The sequence below is a fragment of the Heliangelus exortis genome, chromosome 4 (assembly GCF_036169615.1).
Source record: "Heliangelus exortis chromosome 4, bHelExo1.hap1, whole genome shotgun sequence".
NCBI classification, from domain to species: domain Eukaryota; kingdom Metazoa; phylum Chordata; class Aves; order Apodiformes; family Trochilidae; genus Heliangelus; species Heliangelus exortis.
The window spans coordinates 27,239,421-27,262,434 of record NC_092425.1 but is presented as its reverse complement, the minus strand read 5'-3'; the positions used below and the strand labels follow the sequence as shown (position 1 = coordinate 27,262,434).

The 23,014-nt window shown below is 40.7% G+C and overlaps 1 protein-coding gene across 3 annotated transcripts in view; it reads right to left on the bottom strand.

Moving 5' to 3' along the window:
- SCFD2 (sec1 family domain containing 2) overlaps positions 1-23,014 on the bottom strand; it is a 181,679-nt gene that overhangs the window by 5,584 nt on the left and 153,081 nt on the right. For all 3 annotated transcript variants that reach the window (XR_011725802.1, XM_071743544.1, XM_071743545.1), the window contains 2 exons: positions 7,833-7,978; positions 4,102-4,236 (listed from right to left, as the gene is read on the bottom strand). Coding sequence is in view for 2 of the 3 variants with exons in the window: in XM_071743544.1 (XP_071599645.1) it covers positions 4,102-4,236; positions 7,833-7,978 (281 nt within the window). In the remaining variant the exon portion in view is untranslated. The remainder of the gene's footprint in view (positions 1-4,101; positions 4,237-7,832; positions 7,979-23,014) is intronic.

Sequence of the window (23,014 nt, the reverse complement as noted above, 5' to 3'; positions counted from 1 at the left end):
CTTCATTTCTGTCCTCCTTTTCTCAGAGTGGGAGGAGAGTACTTGAGTGGAAGCACAGTTTGGATACACGTACACATGGGACTTTAAGGAATGAGGGATAAATTACTACCCAGTAGAAGCAAGGAGTCCAGCCTCATCATGATAAAATCCCTGCCTGAGGTCACTGATGGAGAGAATTGTAAGTAATGCATTTTCACCAGTCCAGCAAATAATCCTTTACAATTCATCCAATGAAAACAAATCAGGTTCATTATAATATACAAGTAGTTTCTAGCTTGTTTCACTTGTTTCAATACGTTTTTAATACATCTGTGGCTGGGTTGGAATGAATACGGAGAAACTTTAGCTCAAACAAAATATTTGTTTCATTTTCCCTCAATTATAATTAAAATGGAATAAACATTCAATTAAGACTTTATAAAACCATATTTCAATTTTAAATGTGAAGGTGATGCTTTACTGTAGTGCCCTTTTACCCATTTCTAGAAGCTTCATTACTTTGCTGTTTCCTAGCAAACTTTCTTGATAAAACACATTCCCCCGACAGTGCCTTGCTCCAGTCTCTGGCACTGATGTCAATGGAGCCTGTGCAATTGCTCTTGTCACACCACCTTTGAGCATGAAACACTCCAAATGTTTGGCTCTGAAAACTGACAGTGAGAACAGCTTAATTTGCTGTTTTTTAAGACTCTCCACCCCCTCTCCTTCCTCATGTGTGGGTTTGTGACAGCATTCGCTCGACAGAATGAAAGTGGTCAGCAGCTCCTTTGCTCTCATCACTGAGCAGCTATCTTTGATCCCTGGGGCTCCAGCTCCCCAAGGACACAGCTCTTCTACTCTTTCTTGTTGCTCTAAATTCAGTCTTTGGGCAGTTTTCCATCCTGTAGCTGGATGGCCACCTTCAGCAGAGGGTCTCCCCTCTGAAGCAAGCACCAGGGCATGGAGTGCTCCTGTCCAGGCTCGCTGCTCAATGCTTCTCCTCAGGCAGGGAGCTCTTAACTCCCTGGGAATTTGAAGACAGTACAAAAAGCCTTAGATAAATGTATTAGTTTGCTGAGTATGTGTGTACCAGGTGTTCATTCTCTTAATTGCCCCCACTTTGCCAACCATCTTCATCAAGCAGGGTGTTCTGCAGCTCTTATCTGGTACTGAGCAATTTTCCACTTGCACCAACAAACCAACAAAATGGATTCACCAGAGTTTACAAAGACTTTATGCACTTTCCCACATGAGACTACTTCTTTGTACTATCTGCATGTAACATAATGTCAACCTCAAATGAGAAGAAGTCCATTCCTATTACAAACACCACAAGGAGTTTAAGCAAGACCTAAATATTTACTTATAAAGCAGGTCAGACAGAGCTATTCCTTGCTAGAAATCTCAAGTATTTCATGCCACAATTGCTGCAAGCAGTGACACAAGGGTAAAGAAATGGCTGCTTGCAAAGATGTTGAAGATAAAACTTAAAAACCCACGCTTCTGCAGTACTTCAAAGTAATAGAGGAATTACTGTTTTATTCCTTTTCATGGATCTTTGCTCTTATAACCCTGTCGCTAGAGCAAAACAGCTCCTCTCCATCTCATGAGGCTTCTGAATGACCCAAGACATAAGCAAAGAGCTTGAACTTTAGAAGCTCACTATTGAATGAAGCCTCTCTTTCCTAATATCTTTTCTAGTGGCAACAAACTCATCATAAATGTGCATGCGGAACATTGGACACACCAAAAGGGCACCCAATATAAGAGAATTAATAGGAAAAGACAAGTTTTCATGGCAATACTGAAGAGAAAAAGTCTCGACAAATCATTTCCTTCAGTCAAAATAAACCTAGATCCAAACACATGGTGCCTATATAAAACATTATTTTTCAGAAGGCTAAAGTTCAAACCACAAATTCCAGAAATGCATATTAAAAATGCCATTAGGCATGCAAACTCCAAATGAAATTAAAATTGCAATGAAAGGGGTCTTGGAATCTGTAACTTTGTTATGCTACATACGCACAAGTGTTTTGAAGGAGGACAATACTTTGGGTACAAAATATTTGGCTGTGTTAAGAATGCATGTTTCTGCCAAGATTTTTTTGTTTGATAATACAACCACCCAAGGCTCTCTCTTTTGAAGGAACTGGCTGCATGTAGCTAAACATAGCTCATTTAATCATAGCTCATTTCTGTGATACAGAAGAACTGAAATGGATTGCAACAAAAGCAACATGTATCAGATCTTTTTAAAGTTCCATTGTTTTGCAACGTTTCAGAGGACTCTGAATAGCATTTACTGTGAAATCTGAATTTTGTAAAAATCCCCCAACGAAAATGACTTTTCAAAATGCCATTCATAAAAAAGATGGGACAGTCATCTTGGGCAAGTAGAAAGACTATAGAGAAAAAACCAAACCCAAACCATTGCACTGAGTGAAGAAGCCTAAAGGAAGAAGGAGAAATGGTTCCATGAGCTAGCAGAGCATCCCAGCTGGACATCAGCCTTTTCTCCAGTTTTGAGCCCACCCCAACTGCACTTCCTCAGGATGCTGATGGTTAGAGGGCTCTTTGCTGGTACATTTGTCTGTGTGGAGGACAAGGAGAGATGGGAAAGAGGGGTGACAGGAGTCAATAAAACTCTAAAACTGAAGCAGGAAGGGGTCAGAAGATGGGTTTGTTCTCATGGCAGATCACAAAACACAGCCTCTTACCCTGAGGAATGCCAGCAGAAACAACTGCTAAGCTGACTAACTGGATAAAAGGGCCCACACTAATCACCAGAAACTATACTGCCATGCAAGACACTTGGTATCAATGATACCAAGCTCAAATCATCATAAACCCTGTGTGTTCCAGAGCAGCAGTTAGAAGAGGAAACCTTGAGGCAAGGAAGCCTTTTCCCTTCACCTTCCTTAAGCTTCAAAACAAACAACCACCGAAGGAACAAGTTTTGTGTGAGAGGTATCTTCAAAAGTCTCTCCTGGATAAAGGTGTCTGAGTCCATTACTTACCAAAGCATGTTTGTGTGAGTTGGCACTTACATTCAGGCTTAGAGGAAGAAATAATAAATAGAAGGAAGCTCATGAAATAATTACAGTGCTGATGGTGCAGTAAGTGGAGAAGATCCTCTGGTGTGAGAAATACAGGTTGGTCAGAAACTCATTTAAGTAATAAGTGAGCACTTGCCAGCAAACCAGGCTACCAATGAAACAAGCAAGCATAAATGAGGTATGTGATGATGCCTATTAAATATCCATCCTACATAAATTTCATTTGCTCATCTGTTATATATTCCTTGCAGTAGGATATTTTTTTTACTAGCAGAAATGTGGGTGCTTAAAGGAACACATTCCTGTAATACACTTTGTACTCTTTTATACTACTCTTCAATAAAGAACTCAGGATATGCAGTGACAGAGCTGAATGTACAGCATGTGTGCTACTCCACACTTCATCTCTGTAGACATTTAATGAACACTTAACAATGGCTAATTTGTAAAGCAGAGTAAGTTCTTGTAGGAAGATTGTCTTAAAACATGCCAAGAGCATTCACAAGGCAATTTATGACTAATAGGCTTCCTTCATTCCCACTGCAAGTTGAACCTTATCAAGTTATAGGAAAGTCACTAAATATGGAGCTTCTCTGACAACCTTCCCTCCCTGGGAGGCCTGATGGTACACATATACTTCTCTCCCATCTCAAGGCTGCTCAGTGTCCTTAAAAACTTGATGAAGTGCCTTGTGGAATGTTTTTTTGAATTTCATGTAGGTTACATGACTGGCACTCACCAATTTGCTTGTTGGATGTCTCTGAAGAGCTCCAAAAGCTGTGTGGGATAAGACTTATGCACCCTCCCAAACATATCATCCTTATTTAGGTGTCCAGCATCACCCTTATTTAGATGTTCAGTCTGCTCCCTTCCTCTTGTTCAGCAGGTGCTGCTAATTTGTACTGTACCTTCAATATGGTGCCTCAAGCTGTTCCCAGCCCTCCTGCAAGGATCTAACTGCTCTGCTGAACAATGTCAATGCAAATACATAAGATCTGCTGCTGCCATATGATGCTATGACCTCAGGAAAATCTTACAGATGAGCTTGGGAAGCCTGTTTTACCTTCATGAACATGCTGAATCCAGTTTTAAGGAGATCAGTGAGGCCTGATGACATGTGTTCAATATCAATAGGATCTGGTCGATCAGGATTACAGATCTCTTCCACTACCTGTTTCAGCAGTGGTTTGTAAGAAGCCTGCACAAAAAGAACAACACACTGTGAGTAAAACTGTTTAGACTTGGTGTAACTGCTCTTTTAAATGTTTCATTTCTATTAAAAGTAACAAAAATAATCATCCAAGACAGGAAACTATTCAGAGAGTTAAAAAATTATCAAAGCACTAATTTTTTTTGTGATGTCTGCAAATGGTGTGCACCAGCACAGCATCAATCTGAAAGGAGGAAAATGACCATGCACTTACTCTGCCCCATGTGTATTACATGAGTAAAGGAAGAAAGGGGGCTTCTAGTTTCTCTGGAACCTTTTTAGAGGTTGTACAGAAAAGGATAAAAATAGGGATGACACTCGGTTGTCCATCATGAACTCAGAAGATCCCATTCCCTTTGTAAAGATTTTACAAACACTTAAACAAGGATTTAAACAGGAGGGGTTGCTTACTGACCATTCCTGCCTTCCCACAGTTGTCATGTCAGCACTGAAGCCTGGATATCAAAAGGTCTGGGAAGAGGCAAACTTGTCTGTTTGTCCCTCATGGGAAGGCAGAGCTAAGAAGCCCCTGTTTGTCCTTCTGCTTCTGCAGCTAGAGCATGCTACATTATACTCCCACCTGTGGAAAACTGCAAGAAAAATAGGCCAAAACCACCCACCAATATTATGCATGTCAGAGCTTCTGAGAAGTTAGGGACCAGGAGAAGTGGGACATGTGAAGGCACAAATGGTCAGAATCCTGGAAGCTTGACACTCTCTCCTCTTCAGGGTCCACAAATCTGTGCTGAATATTAATTAGTAACCCTGAAATTTCCACATTGCCTTCACAAAGCTTAAACCACTCTGCTGTCCTGAAAAAGTTTGCAAGATTAAAATTTTAGGGATTTGTGGAGGGATGCTCTTTAGCAAAAATTCAGCCTTAGTTTACAGATGGAGTTGTGTTTAGCTGCTTTTTTTTTTTTTTTTTCTTAAGTTTTTTTTTTAAGTTTTGTTTTGCTGCTTTGCCAAGCTGCAATGGAACCACAATCATTTCAGGAAGTGCAACAAATGCCAGCTTTCAAATTAGCACACTTGTTTTCCTTTGGGACTAGTCCAGGAACACATCATCCCCTAGATTTTTTTATGGGAATCAGTTGTAACATCATTCGTTTTGTAAAGATGATATCTACAAGAGACATCACGTAAGATAAACATGAAAATGGATGGAAAATAAAAAGCAAGCCACTTGGCTTGAAACTAAAATTTTCTGGAGTAATTAAAAAAGTGTTTTTCATCCAACACTTTTCAGTGAGAAATAAAGCTTACAGTTTTTGAATAGAATCCTGTCAACAAAGATTTATACAATTCATCTAGTTCTTCTCACAATATGTACATAAATTTTAATTGAGCCAACAAAGCAAATTACAGCAGACATGAGCTGCAGGACCTTTTAGCAGAACCAGCCAAGATTTGTGTCAAATGTAGTCACGCAATAAACAACTGTTTGAAAATACACATGCAGGCATGAAGTCCTATGTATAAAAATCTGTTTAGTATCTTCATTTATGACAAATACCAAGACACTAGGAATGAAATATTTTTGGAGTAGAAATCAAATCAGTTAAACAGAGACTTACTGTTTGAAATCCAAGAAAAACTATCTGATTTCAAACAAAACTACGTACTAAAAATATGATAAAAATGTGCTATGATTTTGCATGTCTAAATTTTCAGGACCAAAACTTCAGTGCACTTCAAAATGATCCAACTCAGCACATATACAAAAGGCAGATACAGTGATCACTTACCTTCTTTTAGCTATGATAATTTCAAGTATTTTCAAAATCTTTTATGACTTGAAATTTGTCTATTATATTTTTAGGGAGTTTTAAATTAATTTTTTATACAATGCCCAATAGCCACATTAACTTATAACTCATACAATGAAACTTCTATCAACTTTAAATTTTGGCAGGGTACAAACTGTGTTTAAAACTACTGTCAAGAGCCTCAATGGCTATGGGATATCCCTCAGAAAAGATTATAAGGAGAAAATGAGAGAGAAGAAGAGAAAGAAAGAGAAATGAAAAGTAGAGGGAGAGGTGGAAGGAGGAAAGGAGGAATATACTTGAGATCAAGATGAATGGAAAAGAACAGTAGTTACAGTGCCAGCAAAATAAATACTCTCATCTTGCATGGTCACTACATGAAGAGGTTTGAAAAGCTGAAGAAAATATTAATTCAATATTTTATGTAAGACATAAATTTCAATACTAGAAAAAGTCCTTCTAAAAGGCTATCCAACTCCCCCTCACCTGTAGAAACCCTTTTTGAGTCTTAACAAGAAACGAAGGCTTCCCAGCTCCTCACAGAGAAAGCAGAAAAGCATCTGTATGTTAAACCCCTTCCCATAGCACTAAGGCAGGCAGGGAGCACACAGCCAGAGGAAGGGCACTACATATTCAGAGGAGCAAAAGTGATCACATGCAGCCCACGTTCTAACACCTGCCAGCCAAAACAGAGGCCTATTTGTAGACAGCTGCACATAAGATGGAAAAAACCCCTGTACTGCCTGCTTATTTCTGCTGCTCTGAACCTCCATACCTGCCCTCAGCAGAAGGTTGGTCCTGTTAAAGCATTTAAACCCATCTCATGGCCAGATCAGGGGCTGCAAGGTATTAACACATCCCTTGTTACATTCTAGCACTTATCCCTAAGTAAGCAAGGCAGGTTACATCCAAAGAACATACTGATGCTGATTATACTTCCAGAAAACTTTTAGACAGTATTTTTTTTATCATTCAACTGCCCCCCCACTGAACTGTATTAAATGTTTAACAATTTTCCCCATTTCAGACACCCAGCTGCTCCTAAGTGCCAGGAAATTTCTGTAATAGGTTTTCTCCACCTTAGCTTTCCAGCAACATTTCTCAACACTCACAATTCCTGTGGATAAAAAAACATTGCTTAATTTGAACTACATCCCTTTGTTGGTCCACAGCACACTGGTGAATGATTTTTTTTCTAGCTCAAGGCTGTAATGAAATTTTACATTCTCTCTCTAAATCACTCTGTGTGCTTTCTACTGTAAAACCCTACTTTTAACTGAAAAACACCCAACACTTTGGGGGAGACTGAGAGAGTGAACCACTGTATATTAGTCCTGATGACCTATAGCAATATTGTTGTTCATGTGTTTGCATTACAGAAAAAAAGCTGCATTTTTCACCTATTTATAAGAGGGACCACCTCCCACACAGAAATGGGAGAGAAAATACACAGAGATGTAGTTGCTGGATGAATGCAGGCATCCTATTTTGCTATGCCATGGGAGCTGTTAGGCCAGCACTGTCTTTACCTAGCACTGCTTTTAAATGACCTTTTTGTCAAATGGCAGTGCTGCACAGAAAATCCCAAATTTATTCCTCAGATAGTTCTTTGTTGACGTTGATAAGGATATCCCTGAGGCTGGATGAAGAACTTGAAGAAGCCCTTGATGATCAGGTCAATTTTAAAATCTGTACTTAAATGTTTTCCACATGGGCAGAATGTATACAGGATTAGCACATCATCAAAATTAGAGCTGTAATTTTGACAGCATGCTAGAGAAATAACATACACAGGGAAAAGAAAGATCCACTTGCCTGGTGGGTGTTACTGCCCTTGTTATGTATGGAATTAAACTGTTTCATGTGTGTTCGAGCTCTTGAGAGATCCCTGAGGGACCGAAACACATCGTCCACTGCATCTGTGGCTTTCTGAGATGTCACGTTCAGCAATGAGTCACAGCCTAAAGAAATAAAGAAACAGGGAGCTGAGTGAGTGAAAAACTCCCAAGTGTTTTGATAATAAGCAGTAGCAGAAGGACAACTGGGAGGGAATATTATTATTACTTTCATCATGTTAGCTGGAAACTCAGGGGCTTTGTTAGGCAGCATGTCCTCAGCATGGCATGAGTCTCTGTAGCTAAGCAAGTAGGCATAAAACCTACACAGCAAGGAAAGCACCACATTTATAACCTAAATCATACAGCAAGGTCATTGATTTCCTTCTCCTGTTGGCAATACTTTTCTTTCTCTCTCTTTGTATTTTAACAAGAGCCTTTTGACCAAGAAATTTCAAACCATCTCGTCACCTCCCACTTCTGGAAGTGCAGGGCAGTTTCCAGTGGATACAGGCTGGCTTCATGGCAGGAAGCATCCCCCAGGATGCTTCTCACCTTGCCTGGACCAGTGCATCCCCTTTGCTTTTTGTTACTGGGTCAGTCGTGTCTCAGCAGAGCCCAGCCTTCATAACATCACTCACTGCTGGAGCCTCTTTGCCAGGGAAATGCTGCCTGAGTTTGGGCTTTGCTTTACAGCCCGTGCTGACAGACATGTGGAGGAGGAGGCCATGAGATCAGACACCTTCACCATCTGCTCAACAGGCCCCTGAACCAGAACAGGAGCCCTGGCTTGCTGTGCAGTGTGCCAGGAGCCCATCACCTCCATGTTCAGCTGTGCCTCCTAGCAGACCCAGGTGTCCCTCAGTGCTGTAGCTCAATATGTGCTTCCAGTCTCCATGGGAGAGCATGGTGCTGGACCCAGTTTGGAGCAGAGGGGCACTGGGAGCTAAAGCTCATTTGGCACCATTTTAAGGCTGACCAGATGGAGGAAAAAGAAGTGTACTTTCAAATATTTTTCAAAAATGTGGCTTCCTTGGGACTTCTGATTATGAAATATCAGATGTCTGGGGAAGTCGTGGCTCTTTTTCCAGCCAGACATCCAGCTATTCTATTTTTAAATGCATATTATAAAACAAGTTTTCTTTGCCATCCTTTTTCTGAGCTCAATAACAAAAATATCAGGTTCTCCAAAGGCTGCTGCGTAGCTGTCACACTGCAGGAAGTTTGCAGTGGGAAGCCAGGTTTCTCTCCAGCCTGGAGAATTACAGAAGTTTGTGCTGTACAAATGGCAGGCAGCTACAAATCACCTCCCGTTCACACCTTCCCTGTGAATGGGGCTGTGTGCCCATATGGAGAGCAGAACACAATCCCTCCTCTCTGCCTGCTTCATGCTACCAAAAAAATCTGCTCCTTTTACAACAATGAAGAGGTGGAATACATTAGGTGCTGCACAGCTCATGTGCTAATTAAAACAACCTTTCCTGTTACTGTTTTTTCATGAGAAGTTAAATGGCATTTAGGAGAGCATGCTGAATGAGTTCCTTTGAACCCCGAGTCCTCTTATATATGGAAAAAAAAGGTATTTAAATTCAATTAGGGGATATTGCTTCCCTTTCAGACCCGAAAAAGCCACAGTTGTGGAAAAAGGAAAATTACTGTTAACCCGTGTAGGACTAAAGCAGTCACTGACTGCTTCTGTTTTGCTTTCAGTCACTTGTGCTAAATTTGAAAGGAATCTGAGCACCAGGATCTGCATCCAGTGCCTAACAGGATGAGTCCAGTAGCCTTAATTTTTGCCCTACTTTTGGACTTTTTCATTGGACAGAGCACACCTCCTCTTGAGCTAACCATCTGCATAACCATTAGTGTCAGAAATTATCCATTTTCACAAGAAGCTTGGAAAGAGGAGAGCAGAGATGCTCTTTTCTAGACTGGAGCAACCCAGAAACCCAATTAGGCTAGTTGTTCTGAAAGGAAGATACTCCAAGAAAAAGACACTGATGTTATGAACCCAAGAGATGTGGAATTATACAGTGGTGTGTGATTATTCCCTCCCTCAATGCAACAAATTAGAATTTCAGACTCGTTTATCAGAAAACTTTTCACAGTGTGTTTGGTGTGTGATCCAGGCATCGTTTCTGTAAAGCAGTATTATTTGTGAAGGACTGATACTTCTGAGACATCACTGAAAGGCACTTCTGTACAAAACTAAAAATTTAGGAAAACTGAAAGCGTGCCACTTTACTCTGTTTTATTTGTATTTACTTAAGTTTCTCTCTACCCTAGGATCTCTAGAACCCATTTACAGAAATAAACCAACATTTATTTGCAAACCTGCAAACCCTGGAATGGATCTGGCAGAGTAGCCAAGCCATTTTAGAAGCAGATACTGTAGCTTGGACTAGACCAGAAAATTGGTAGTGCAAAGAACAGAAAGCTCAGCATTGGGATTGCAATATGGAAGCTGTTTTATTACAGTTCATTTGCTTGTCAGAGAAATGCAGAGAAAAAACAGACACAGGGTGCCTTGAGGGTCAGAACTCAAAATACAGAATTATGATATTAAATCAATGAAATCTTCCATTTTTATACTTTAGCTAATGGTATAACAATGGGGGCCCTCTTTCTAGCCAATAAATCAAAAAGCATGCATATGTATACCCATAGCCATATGTTTTATAATAGTTTTGATATATTCATGCATTGAGATTGCTATGCAAAAAGCAGGTACACAAATGCATATGGTTACACAGACCACAGCTGGCTTTTTGTAAGGGGAAAAAAAACGTGTAAAAACCAAAACTGGGATGAAATTTCTGTGATTCTTCTCTTACATTTATTCCTGATGGATTCTGTCACGCATTTTAGACTTTATTCTTAAATTTGATTTATATTAAATCATATGCTCTGTTGCATCTAAAAGGGAAGTGAGTGTGACACTGTGTGACAATGAAGGAGAAGATGGATTATGAGACAGCTATTGCTGCCCAACAGCAACATCGGCAGAGGTGAAAAATCATGGAATGGAACAATAACAAATGAAATGGAATGGAAACATGAACCTTGAAAAATCATGGTATCACTTTAATTTAGGGGATTACAGAAAAGAGGTGCTTTCCCCAGCCCATGAGAAGAGAGCATCCAGAGAATGCCCAGCTCTGGCTGGGGCAGCCCTGTCTGTGCTGCTGGTAGCCCTCAGTGAGGAGCAAACCTCTGGGCAACCTGTGAAATGCTGAAGGCCACACCAACCCTGCACTGGGCTGAGTTTGAAACTGGGCTTGCTGGTCTGACATTAGCAAGTGACTTGGGTGCTGGGGATTGGATTAGAGGAAAAGAAGGGCAAAAAGAAATAGGGGAGAGCTGAAAGATTTTTCAAAATGGGATTTGGTGTTCAAAGGGGAATTAAAATACCAAGAAAACAGGTATTTTTACTTTGTGTAAAAATATATGGAAGTTATTAAAAAAATAACAGGTCCATTTTGCTGAAGGCCTGACCAAGCAGTGTCAGTGCTGCTGGCACAGAGGGGCAGGAGCTCATCAGCTGGGGCAGGGGCAGGTGCAGAGGTGCAGAGATCATCTGTCCCTGCCCACAGCTTCAGGATGCTCTTGCCCCATCCCCTACCACCAACCAAAGCAGATTTTTAAGCTGTCCTCCCAGTTGAACCCCTTTACCCATCCGCAGCCCTTCACTGTGCCTGGGAGGCTGAACTCAGCTTGGACCACACTACTGCAACACCACTCCATCCCCACAGCCCTCCTTGGGAGGGGCAAGTTACTGGGCATCAGAGGTGAAGAGGCCACAATTCCCCCGAGGTGTCCAAGAGATCAGCATCCAGCCAGGGCAGGAACTTGGGATTTCCCAGCTTTATTTCCTAGGCTTGACCAGCCCTTCTGCCAGTCCACATGGCACTGAGTAACAGACTACAAACATGAGCAGAAGAAAGGATAAAGACAGAGGAGGGGGAAAGCAAAGAACAGCAGTATATAGGAAAAACATTAGAAAAGGGAGGAGGAATGTATATGATGATTAAGATCAAACCAGAATGATTCTCTCCCTCAGTTATCAGCAACAGGGTTGTTGCAGGGCTCCATCTGAAGTCTGAAACTTCAGAAGAAAACAAAGGGATTATCTGAAAAGCCACAAAACAGAGAAGGGCAGTTCCATGTTTCTAGAAATGTAATTTATGATCTGATTAGCATGTGGAGAATGAAAATACAGCAGTGTGCATGGACCCCCCGGGGCAGTCACCCACACCAGGCAGCAGAAGTGATGGTATGGATGTGGTGTCTGTGATGGGAGGAGGGAGGCTCTGATCCACTGCCAAGGAAACCCCAGAGGTCAGGATTGTGGACAGCAAAGGTGCAACCTGTAGTTTATTTTAATCACAATGAACATTTCCCAGTTGAGAGAAAATCCAAGGATTTTTTTTTTTAAGAGTAACTAAACTTAGAAACCTAAGTCTCTGCTTCAGCTTTAAGCATCTAAACTCTGGCAGTGCTGAGCATCCAGGGATTGCACGTTTATGTCTCCACAGGCAGTTCAGCTCAGACTGGATGTTTACTATATAGGGACATATCCTGCAAGCTCTGTAGCCCACTGGAGAAGGGTGCAAGAACCAGTGGTTTATTTAGAGAGCTCATTTCTGGCCTTAAGTATAGGAACCTCTTCTGGAAATGGCTCTTGGGTGTGTGAGGCACGCACAGACCACATGGCAAAGTACTTTGCTGGATATCAAGCTCCGAAGCTGCATGCATAAAAATCTGGCCACTTACATGATTAGATGGATTTACAACCTACCTTTGTATAATTTTTTCTTTTTTTTTTCTTTTAAATTTTTGGTCATTGTATCTGTCACTTGGACATTTCTATTTTACGTGAATATTTTATTGCTTTTTTCTTGCCAAAATCCAACAGCACAACATGTCATATCAACTATTATGAAGCACTGCAAACTCAGTACTGCAGGCTCTCATGTTACATGAAATTAAACCTGTCAATTCAGTGAACAGTTACAGGGAAAAACTACAGCACTTACTAGAATAAATTACATAAATTAATTATAGAAGGAATTTAAGTTAGGATCAGATGTGTTTTCTGAAGGAAATTAATGTAGCAAATTCATTAGGGAACCATTCAGTTACTCCCTCAAGTAGTCCATATCTTAATTAAAAACCCACATGCTAATAAAGCTATGGTAAATGCTCTGTAAGTATACCAAGGCCTCCCAATAATCTTCTTGCAAGAACTAAGCAAAACTCCATTACTAAATGATATACAGCTTTAGAAACACAAAATCCTAGGTCTTACATAACCAGACATTCTCAGTCTTTTGCAAGTTATCTTCAGCAACCCTCCTTTTGTCCTCTGGCTGCACTTTGGCAAGGACACATTTTTGCTGCCATCAAGGACTTTCTCGCAATTCACACATCAGCCCACATCTTGTAGTGAGACTGAGAAGTTTCACCCTCTCACTTACTCTGACAGCTACTTCAAAAGATACTGTGCACATGAAGGACAAACCATTCGTGGTGAAAAGGGACCAAGGATGATGTTCAACTGGCAGTGGGTGCTACCAGGACAGCAAAGCCTCCTTGGCCAGTGTGCACCAGAAGAGAGGGGACGCTGCAGGTGTGCAGTGCTCCTGCTCCTCTCCTTCGGAACAGGCATCAGGAAGGGCAGAGGTGGCACCCTGACACTGCCCTTCTAACTCAGCTACTCAGGAGCTAAAAGCCCTGCTTCTGCCTTTCTGTCTCCAAGCATCTGCAAGTTGCTGTTGTGTGAGAGACCACCTGGAGCCAGCTGAGCCTTGACTTAGGGCTAAGGCCTTGCTTAAGCTGAGATGGTGCAATTAATCCAGCACTTCACACTGCCTGGGCTGAAGAAAATCATATACAAAGAAAAATGTTCTTAAGCAACTGTGTTTAAAGCCCTTCATAAACAACACCCCAAAGGGCCCATTTTGTCTCTGCACAAAGCAGCAGAGTAGGGAGGATGCTCATATAGAAGTCTACAGAAGTCTAGATGCTGCACCCACTTAGCCTCAGAGGGGAACCTCAGGAAAATAGAGCAAGATCTGTAAGTGTTTGTACCTTTAGAAAACTTTTGTTGTTTATGTTGATTACAAAAAATTGCATTTTTAAAAAAGAGAGATGATACAAGCGTTTCAATATATTTGCCTGATCTTTCCATCTTTTTTTTTGAGCTTGGACAATATAAATGAACATGCTTCATGTTTTTTGCTTTCACAGTCCAATTTGATTGCATGTTCCTCACACTGCCAAGTTAAGGTGTCCTGACATGATTAGGAAATGCTTCCATCTGAAAACAGCAGTCCTACCTACACTTTTTAAAAATGCATGGAACTGTTTCAACCCATGGACCTCAGAATTAGGGTAATGGAGAAATGTCCAAGAGACACTTTTTTTCCTAATTTAAGTTCTGAGCCAAGCCAGAACTCATGGTGTTTTCCTACTTGTGGTAGGAAAAGCAGCTTTATAGAAAAACATAAATGTATAAAAATGTTAGATCACAATTACAGCTAATAGGTGTAATCTGTTTATCAGCTGCTGAAGCAAAACACTGTTTTTAACAGAATGACAAAAACAATGATATTTTAATGCTATGTATAATTATCTGTTCAAAAAGGCCTCTTCACCCAGTATGCTATATAGCAGGTGAAAAGCAATTTGAAGACTGACAAGTATAATAGGCACTTAGGCTGCATTCAATGGGCTCTGCTTAATGATAGTAATAATAATGGCAGATTATAATAATTGCAATCTTATTTTCCCTCCCTTATTCAAATTAGCAGTTATGGTACGTCTCTTAAGTACCTTTTGCTTTATATTCACAACTATGCTCAGAGAGTTTCCCCTAAAATAATGGCATAGCTTACCTTCTAAACTTAAAATTGAACTATAAAAAATGTTTAAGCATTAGTCAAAATACTAGAAGGATGTTTTCCAGAAGAAATTTGATGAAAAAGCTAAATGCCAATCCAGTAGTAATCCACACTGTTATTAATATTTTGATGCTAACAGTAGATAGAAACTGGAATGCTGAAAATTTCTGCATTTGTACCATGACAACCCTTGGTCCTCACTGGCACCATTTTGCCCTGCTACTGTCAGTGGAACCAAGCATACAAACGCACATAAATGAAGTAAATTAATTATTAAATCTTTCTGCTGCACTGGTCTTGCCAAGGGACACCTCCAGCAAGGGGTTGGCTGGAGCTGCAGGAAAGCAGAGTTGCACTCTCCCAGTGTAAGAGTTTTAGCATCCCACTGCACACCAGGGAGAAAAATGGGAAGCAGGCAGTGAGCAGGCAGTGAGCAGGCAGTATGGAAACCCTGTGTGTGTGCATCCATCCACGGGTCACACGGGTGCTACCTGGGCAGTGAGTGTACACAAGGCACAGATGTCCATAGTTTGCAGGCAGATATAAAATTACCCCAAAGCACCCTCTCAGGCCCTTCCAACACAACCAAAGGTAATCATGGCAGTGAGCACGTGTGGTTTAATCCACACAGGGCATCCACTTTGTGTTACCAGCTCAATCTTATTGCACAGACAAAACCCTGTCTCTGGTGAGTCACTACATTGATCTACTGGAGAAATGATCTGGTATGATATGACTCTGATTCCGATCTTTCTCTGCAGAACATACACAGAAAAACTGGCTCTGTTTGTACAACTAACTGTTTGTACTACTGCTTTACTATCTGTAAAGCACAATGTTGTACCCATGGGCTTGGGATGCCTGATTCCATTTCTGAAGCTATGAATTGTGAAAAAATTAATTCTGGTACAAAAGCAAACTGTATTGTCTGTCACCTCACCAGAATTTGATATTAGAAAGCTCTGTGTCTAGATAAAAAGGTAGATGATAGACTAGCCTACAACATGGGGTGATTATGTTATTTGAAATAAGCATTATGTTTCTGATAAGATTGGGAAAAACATATTTTGCAGAGAAGTTTGCTCTTCATTAATCTAATGGAAATATCTATGCAAACCAAGTATTACATTTGGAGTCAGAAATAAAACAGGAGAGCTCTTGGCAATTTTCTCTCTGCAGCTTTGGTTTAAGTGTTTGTTTATATTTTTCATCACTGGCTGTAGAACTATTTCATTTGAAATTATTGCTTCAATACTGTCTCAAAAGACAACTCTTCTTGTTCTGGGAATATTTCACATCTCGATGAGAATAACATCCCATAAAAAAAACCTTCATAGAAGATTTTCTGTATGAAAGCAGGCACCACTGACTTATCCAAATGCTTTATAAGTCTTCCTGTGTTCATCTGCTCTTACAGCAAATTGATAGTGTGCACTGTACTTTGCAGAGATCAACAGAATACAGCCTAGTTCAAAGATCTAGAAATCTGCAGATAATAAAGGGCAACCAAGTAGAGAGCATGGACAGAAAGAAGAGTAGTAAAGCAATAAAAAAGCAAGTTAGAAAGCAGCGTGTGAATTATCTTCTGTTAATTTTAAAACAGAAATCACTGTTATACCAGAGATGAGACATAGATTCCATAAAGCATACTTAGGGTGAAAAGCAAAATTAAAGAAGTGAGGCTGTGGAAAGGATCTGAAAGCACAGAGAAAAAAACCTGCTATGTGAAGATGGATCAGAGTGGCATTATTTGTTTCCAAAGGATGAACAAACCACACCATGTGCCAAGCTGTCCCTTCCTCCACAGCAGTGCTGCAGATGGCCACTACCAAGACACAGCAGATTCCTAACTATGTCTAACAGCAAATGATAATATTCATGCCCATTTTTATGCTTTTACTTGCCTATTAACTAGAAAGCACAGTGCAGATGGGAAGCATCACTTAATGAAGAAAGTCATCAGAAGTACAAGCTGCAAGCACATGTGTAGATGGCAGAAATAACCTAGAGCATTAAGCAGAATAAACTTGTATTCATGAAACAGATAATAATTCATAGTATGTGCAACAGACAAAAAAAAAATGCTGGCAGTTTAGCAGGAAACATAAACACACATTCAACTTAAAAGGTGTGATGGGATGAATTTAGGCCATTGCTTCAGTGCCTTGTTGAACTAGGGTTAAACTCTCTGGTTTAAATTCAGAAATAATTGTGCTATTTTAACGAATAAACAATTGAACGACTTGTGGAGTTGGACTAGAATGTTTCTTAAGCACTTAAGAATTAATATTTTTTGTCTTTAAAACAAATTGGGAATGTTGTATGTATTGGTGAAAACACAGCTTTTAACACAGGCTTGAAGAAACAACAGACAGAAAATGCCTGGGACCTGTAGTCAAAAACCCCCTCGCAATCCTGTAGTCAGTTTTCAATACCTGCTTATTTATTGTGGCCAAAAGAATAAGGAAAACATGGTTTATTCTTGAAGTATAGGGCAAAAGCACAGATATTTTTTTCCTTAAATTCATAGAATTGGCTGGGTTGGAAGGGACCTCAGAGATCATCAAGTCCAACCCTTGATCCACTACCGCTGCAGTTCCCAGCCCATGGCACTGAGTGCCACATCCAGGCTCTTTTGAAATATCTCCAGGGACGGAGAATCCACCACTTCCCTGGGCAGCCCATTCCAATGTCTGATCACCCTCTCGGTAAAGAAATTCTTTCTAATGTCCAACCTAAACCTCCCCTGGCACAACTTGAGACCGTGGCCTCTTGCCTTGCTGAGGGTTGCCTGGGAAAAGAGACCAACCCCCACCTGGCTCCAACCTCCTATCAGGGAGTTGTAGAGAGTGATGAGGTCTCCTCTGGGCCTCCTCTTCTCCAGGCTGAACAGCCCCAGCTCCCTCAGCCTCTCCTCATAGGATCTGTGCTCGAGTCCCTTCACCAGCCCAGTTGCCCTCCTTTGGACCTGCTCCAGGACCTCGATATCCTTCCTAAACTGAGGGGCCCAGAACTGGACACAGGACTCGAGGTGTGGCCTCACCAGCGCTGAGTTTGTGCCTGCCTAGGAATGAAACAGGACAAGCAATTACAAAATTAACTGGATTGGTTTGTTTTGTTTAGGAAACAAAGAGCTTAGCAAATGCAAGCAGCCAGTCAAGTCCAAATGCCTGAGAGCAGCAATTCTGCCATGAGGCTGATCTGTGGCTACTGCAGGACTGGGCAAGTGCAGCTCAGAGGTGCTGTGACTCCACAGGATCACAGAATTGTCATGGTGCTCCCAGCCACCAAGGACTATCACTTGCAGGCTGCTTTTACAACAGCAATCATATAACTGCAATAGAAATATTTATATTAATATATCTAGTAGGTTCTCCAATGATAGCAGACATCGAAGCACTTCCATGGATATGTGCTACATGTAATTAAGCCTGTGGAGGAGAGGAGACTCCTGAGTCTCCTACCATAACCTAGTTTCCTTTAAGAAGAGGAAAATATTGACTAATTTTAGTCCTGAAATCCCTACACTAGCTTGTGACCACTGATCTCAAAGAAAAATTCCCATACAAGTAAAATTTACACAAGGATGTATAGTTGTGAATGTAAACACTGTGAAAAATCACATCTACAGCTTTTTCTCCCATGTTCAAATTCAACAAAGAATCTGAATAAACCTTTCCCTCATTCACTGCTAATTAAAATTAATCAGGACTGCATTCATAACAGTTCATTGATTTTGCCTGTGTGGTTTTTGTACAAAGCACTCAGAGAACAAGACAGTTCACGCTTGAAACCAGAAGACTGGTCTCATTTTCCCTACTTTCAATCTTTTAGCCAAAGGACTGGTGAAACTGGTGAAAGAAAGTTTAGGATTAAGCCAATAAAATTTAAAAAAATAATTAAAAAAAAGAAAAAAAGAAGTCAGAGAAATTAATTTACATGCTTCTTTGATGCATTTGCTACTAACAAACTTGGTCTCCACCTTTCCTTGATAAGCTGGTAGCACACTTGGAGACATAAATGCTGCTCTGTGTAGCTCATTTCTGATTCCTATATCCACCTCCTTTTGGGTTCACCTAATTTTTAAGATGCAGGAATGGATAATTTTGAAAAGAAACCAGCACCTCTCCAAGTCATGCTCCTCCCATTGCATATATATCTTTGATCAAAGTTTTCTTTCTATGTATCATGTATCTTCTTCAAAGTTTTGTTACTGTGCAACAAAGAGATGTTAAAACTAATCCCTGCAAGCTTCCCTTTCTTTGCTGACTTCTGGGAGACTTTGGCACAAAGGACTTTGTCATCAGCTGTCCTCTGCTGGTCTGCATTGAAAAACAGCACTATGTATTTTCAAAAGACAAATAAAAATAAGGCAAACAACTTGCCTGAGATTATTTTATACTGCCATCTCAGATGAAAATGCTGTTTGATATGGTGCACTGATAACGAGTTTCTCCACACATTTGTGACTAAACTTCAGGCACACTGTGATTTACTCTCTGAGAACAGTACCTGGGGCACAGAAATGACTCAGAAGGAAAAGCATTGGCAAGGGTGCCCTGACTTTTAACATCAGCTCCCACAGTAAGGCAACACCAAACTCAAAATGCAGAATACAATCATACACCAAGGTACAGATGTGACACTAGCAACCACCTCAAGTGCAGGTTCATTCAGAGCTTCAATGTCTTAGCCTCAGGCCATGACTTTATCTCCTGCCCATCAGTAAACTGTAGGGACAAATCATGGAATGGTCAAGGAGATGATTCAAGCAGCCAACTCTCTGGCTTTCCATCTGCTTTGGTAGAAAACAGTGTTGAAACCTTTCTTGAGATTCAGCCTGTACAACAATCTCACATGATGCTGATGTCCAGATCTGGTCTCTCAGTTGCTCTGTGTTAACATAAAACTCCAGTTATGACAAAGCTCTCCCTTAGCTACTAGAAAATACACCCATGTCCATGTACTGCCTGCAGTGCCTGATGGCTCCTCAGTGAGCATGGGGGCACCTCTGTGGTGGAAATGCTGGGTGCTCCATACCCCAAACACATCTCCAAGCAATCTTCTAGAATTGTGAATTTCAGCACTTTCAGGCTGTGGAGCAAAATGAGTGACAGCACAGACAGTGAGAGATAAGTAACAGGCCATAGATCCTCCAGAAGTGGTGTAGTTGCTATGCATGCCCCTCCCTGAATTCCAAGCATCATTAATCCTAATGCAAAATAAATTATTAACCAGATAGAATGCTAGGTCTAAGCCTTACTTTGACATAGAATGTGCATGGAAGCAATTTATCTGGACCAGCCATAGGTAAGCTCTAGAAAGCTTTACCTGACAACATCGAATTCTGTGAAGTAACTCCAACAAAAGTCCCAAGTCATTAACATGAAATAAGCTAAAGTAATATAAATCTGAGATTGAAAAAGTATTAACCTGAAGACCAGAAAATTTATGACAAGCATAATAAGACATGTGTTGCTCAACTATGAATAGATGCTACCATCAGTCCCCAGTACATTCAAAGTCAGAAACACTCTGCAGATATAAATAAACTGTCCTACTTTCTGCTTATGCCAACACTATGAAGGGAAAAAGTACAGAGCTATCAGCTGGATTATGCCTTATGCTCAGAACGATAAATGGAATGTGGTCCATTTGTGAGGAGTCTTTAGTATATATAGTACTTTATACATACTTGGGTTTCTTTACTTTTATATATGTGGGTTTTTTTACATAGTCCTTTTCGTAGTGTCCCCAGGGTGGTACCCCAAAGTCAAAATTCAGGGTCAAGTCTTCACAAAAATTGCCTTGACCAAGACCTGAAGTGAAAGGGAGCAGAATGAAAGCAGAATGAAGCCATCTCCAACCAAAATCCTGACTGAGCAGAAAAGCAACAGGATCCAAAGCTCCCATGTGTAAGCCAAAATGGACCCAGGTTGGCTTTCAAATCTGAAACTGTTTTTACAGAATTAGCAGCTTAGAAAGCATATTTGCAGCTGTAGGTTGAGCAAATTTGATATGAGTCACAGAGGTTGTAAACACACAACCCCCAAAGAGTTGTCTGCAAGTTTCTCTGCATGGATCTGGTTGTGTTCAATTGAAGCCTCAATGACTAAACAACTGCAGAACAGCAAATGCACCATGGAAATGTAAGGGAAGAGGAAAAATGACACAGGCAACTACTGGCAAGTGACTCCCATTTCAAACAGGCATGACATTCAAACAGATTTTGAAAAGGAGAAGCAAGTGTTAAAATGAATGAAGAAGGTGGGCAAAAAAATGACAAATGCTGATGATGAACTATGCTCACCATACATCTTGCTGGGTGAGATAACTGACTGCTCAGCTGACAGAAATCTGGTAGATGAAGTCTATTCAGATTTGAATAATGTATATGATACAATGCCACCTGGAGATCTGGTTTGGAATGTAGTAAAAGAGCTGTAAGGAGCAGGCTGAGGATGCTGGGCCTGGGATGGATGAAGAGACTTAAGTGTTGTTCCTAGAGAACTGCTGTTACTGTTTTTATTAATGACTTCCCTACAGAAAATAGGACTGTGATGTTGAAACTGATGATGACAAAATTCTGAGGTATTGTTGAAGGTGGGAAGCATGTGAAGCACTACACAAGACTTAAGATCTGAAAAACCAGAAATAAGACACAGCATGCCAATATGGAAATGCAAAATGAGACAAATCTCACCAAAGTCACCAGCTTAGTGAGTAATAAAAGGAAATATCTCAGTCAGCTGGGACCTTGTGGCAGAAAACAACAAGAAGAGAAAAATCTGGGTGGTATTAGTTGATCTGGGGATGACCTTGGGCTACCAGCACAGCATGAGGCATGTGCAGCTCATCAGATAAGATGCTTCCTGTAGAGATACAGACATGGTAGTTCCCTCCTACAGCTGATAAAACTGCAACAGAAACAATTTTAGTCACTGGTGTTTGAGACACTTGAATTCAAACTAGAACAGGCTTCAAGATCTGTGATAATGACTACAGAAATAAGAAACTATCTTTACCTGAAAAAAACCCAAAATGGTCTTGTTCAGCTCAGCAAGAGAAAAATTGAAAATACCTAAATTGGAAAGTAGAATAAAGTATCCAACCATCAAAAGAACAAGGTCATGAAAGAATCTTTGTGTGACAGGAGTTGGATGTGGCTGGAAATAAGAGCAGCATCAGTGTAGATTTTTGATAAATTTATAAATGAGATTATATGATATGTTTGCCTTGAAAAGAGCAAGGAGGCTGGTTTGGTGGTAAGAGAAGCACCTCCCCACTTCTGTCTTCTGTCTTCCATGTTGACCATTGATAATTTCAATCAATTTTTATATTTCAGAGATGTAATATTACATTTAGATGAAAACCATACAATTGCTCAAACTCTCAACTGATGCTCTCATAAATGCTAATGTAGGATTTTGACTATTAAAAGTGTAGAAATGTCTGGAAGCATTTTAGAAAGCCTGGTCCAGTCTAGCTGCAGGCTGTCAGTGACCAATTTCACCATTCATATTTTTCTGCCCTGACAAATAGCTCCATGGATAGATATGGGACAGCTATGGGACAGCCTGTCTGAGAGGTTTACAACCCACTAATGATAAAATGCTCAAAGCTGGGAATCACTTTCTAGTAAAAAAATTTTCCCCAAAAAAGTTATTACAATTCTCTTTCCTTCTCTCAAAGCATGGATGTTGAATAAGCTGCCTAGCTGCTGGAAAATATTGGTAGGAATAGTAAAGCCATCAGAGACCATCGATGTGTAGTTGTACTTCCCCAATAATCCAAACTGCTTTGTCACTGAAAAAGTCTTCAAAGGTCACCGGAGAGGCAAAGTAATGACAAAGTCAAGTCTGAAAGGAAAGCAGAAGGCTTGACACCAGTTGTATGTGTTGTTTCTAAAGGCAGGAGAAGCAAGAGGTTCCCCGGTGTCCATAGGCCAGCAAGTGGGATTCTGCAGGATTTGAAATTTGCTTTCACAGGGGAGGACTCACACCACACACTGCTGGGTGGCATGGAAAAGCAAATGCACTGTACAGAAAGCTCAGGTGAATGGAGACAAGGATGAGGCAGCAGATCTACCTGTTAAAAGGCACATTCCAAACACTGTCTGCTGCCTGTGCACTCCAGAAAACAGGGAGGTGGCATGTGGCAGCTGCCTAGTCCTACAGCCAGGGACAAGCTTTTTCTTGCTCATCTGAACGTCTGGGTAAGCTCTGAATCTCCTAAGATCATTGCTCACACGTGCTCTGTT